This window comes from Hylobates moloch, unplaced genomic scaffold (assembly GCF_009828535.3).
Source record: "Hylobates moloch isolate HMO894 unplaced genomic scaffold, HMol_V3 SCAFFOLD_10489, whole genome shotgun sequence".
Taxonomy (NCBI): Eukaryota; Metazoa; Chordata; class Mammalia; order Primates; family Hylobatidae; genus Hylobates; species Hylobates moloch.
In genome coordinates this window covers 1-2,294 of record NW_026662764.1, presented here as the reverse complement: position 1 = coordinate 2,294, position 2,294 = coordinate 1, and the positions used below count along the sequence as shown (strand labels likewise).

Genomic DNA, 2,294 nt, shown 5'->3' with positions numbered 1-2,294 from the left:
GAATTCTTTAGGCCTCTAAATCTTGTTTAGTGCAGTTTGTTGAAACTGCAGCTTTAGATAAATCAAATAAATAGGGTCAAATAAAATTCAAGGACCTTTTACTAAAGAACCACCTTCTAGAAGTCTTGCTTTGGCAGCATTCAAAGCCTGGGTAATGATAATTGTCCCATCTTCACAGCCACATATTAGTTTATCAAGACTCGGAATATACTCTGATGAAGTGACTACAGCAGTTCCTGCCCCATCTTTAAGCCCAGAGAAATAGTCAATAATACTTTGTGACACAGTATTATGCTTATCAAAATTATCTTGAAGAGTCCAGGTGGCAGTTACTGGTATATCTAAAAAGAAAACAGACATAAAAAGAAAATTTGGTTTATCAGTGCATCATAGACATGGAAAATATCAAGGCACCCTCCCTTCAAAAATATGAATACAATGTTACAGCCTATCCTAGATTCATATTGCTAGCAGGCATTCCTCGCTAAATAAGTTCAATTGATGTTAGCATGAATTATACTGGTTATATTAGTATATAAGATCCATAACCTTTGTGTGTGTGTGTTTTTAATTTTTCATTTTTTTTTTTTTTTTTTGAGACCGAGTCTCACTGTGTCACCCAGGCTGGAGTGCAGTGGCGTGATTTCGGCTCACTGCAACCTCCGCCTCCTGGGTTTAAGCAATTCACCTGCCTCAACCTCCTGAGTAGCTGGGATTACGGGCGCATGCTGCCACGCCTGGCTAATTTTTTGTATTTTAGTAGAGACGGGGTTTCACCATGTTGCCCAGGCTGGTCTCAAAGTCCTTCGCTCAGGCAATCCACCCATCTCAGCTTCCCAAAGTGCTAGGATTACAGGCATGAGCCACCGTGCCCGGCCCAAGCTTTGTGTTTATACCTGCTTTTATGTTGTCATTTAATACGTAATAGTACACAATAAATTTTTCTTGTTTGTGGTCCCATGTTGCTCAACTTAGAAGAACAGTGAGTTAATTACAAATTCGTTCTCAGAAGACTTGTTACTAGAAATGGAAACTGACTTACCTCTAGGAGAACCATCAAACTTGGATACAGGAACATCAGGGATGTGCCACAAAGTAATTCTTCCTGAGACTTCTCCAGAGAAAAGTACCTTGTAAAAAGGCTCTTTCCTTTCATTCATGTAGCCCATAACAAAGGGACGGCTCTGTTCCGAAACAAAAAGTGAGCTTTTATGTAGGAAATATTCTAACTAGAGAGAGAGGGCCACTGTTTTTAAATGGAGAAACAAGACTTAATAACTGAAGTAAATCCTTTCAATTTATTTCCCACTGTTTCAACATTTTCAAGTAAATTAAATGAAATAATCTGTGATCTAGGACTAAAGAGCCTTTATAAAACAAGAAGCAAAGTCATAGACCTCAGAAAGTCAATAAAAGTATCTAACATTTACTGACCATGTTGTGTGTGTGTGTGTGTGTGTGTGTGTGTAGATAGATAAATATATGGCTATGTGTACACATTACTGCAAGGGGCTTTCTACATATTCAGTTAAATAATCCTCACAATAACCCTATAAAATTGGTACTATCACTGTTTTCATTCTACAGACAAGAAAACTTGCAGTGAAGAGATTGATTTGTCTAAGGCAATTAAGGAAGCAATGGGCTTTGAGTCCAGTCATTCTGATTCAGCAACCCATGTCTTGATGCTAAAGATGTTCACTAAGAAGGCTTAATTTCTTTATAGTTCCTTTATAGTTCTAATTGTCAGTTAAAACAGCAACAACTAATATTTGTATACTAATTTTATGTTATTAATACGTTTTCCTTTTGCTGACTATTTCTCAGATTGAACATACTTGATTTCTGATTTCTCAAGTGGCCACAAAGGAAAATGATTCCATAATTTATAATGGTGTGTACATACATATATAATGTTATACATTATATGAATTATGTATAATACTGTACATTGTATCTAAATTATATATAACTTATGATCTTGCTGAAGCAGAATATGAATATTGGGCACCAGCGCTCTTTGGTGTGGAAATAAAAGTCATCCTAAAAAGAAAGCCAATTGCTGGTGCTGGAATTAAAGAAGTCCAGGAAAGTGATGCTTCCTAGTCAGAAAATACGTGCTTTAAGGTCTGGTTTTAGACACATTAGTGAAAAATTCTATTCATTAGTGATTATTAAAGGAATATTGGGCACCAAACTCTCTTTGGTGTGGAAATAAAAGTCATCCTAAAAAGAAAGCCAATTGCCGGTGCTGGAATTAAAGAAGTCCAGGAAAGTGATGCTTCCTAGTCAGA

At 36.5% G+C, this 2,294-nt stretch overlaps 1 protein-coding gene across 1 annotated transcript; it reads right to left on the bottom strand.

Annotated features, from left to right (window-relative positions):
* Nucleotides 1–87: 87 nt before the first annotated feature.
* On the bottom strand, nt 88–1,184 carry LOC131382813 (WD repeat-containing protein 72-like; the record flags this gene model as incomplete). Its single annotated transcript, XM_058435332.1, has 2 exons — nt 88–341; nt 1,043–1,184. Coding segments are annotated over 2 exons (396 nt in total), but the record flags the coding sequence as incomplete, so codon positions are not given.
* Between the last annotated feature and the right edge of the window lie 1,110 nt (nt 1,185–2,294).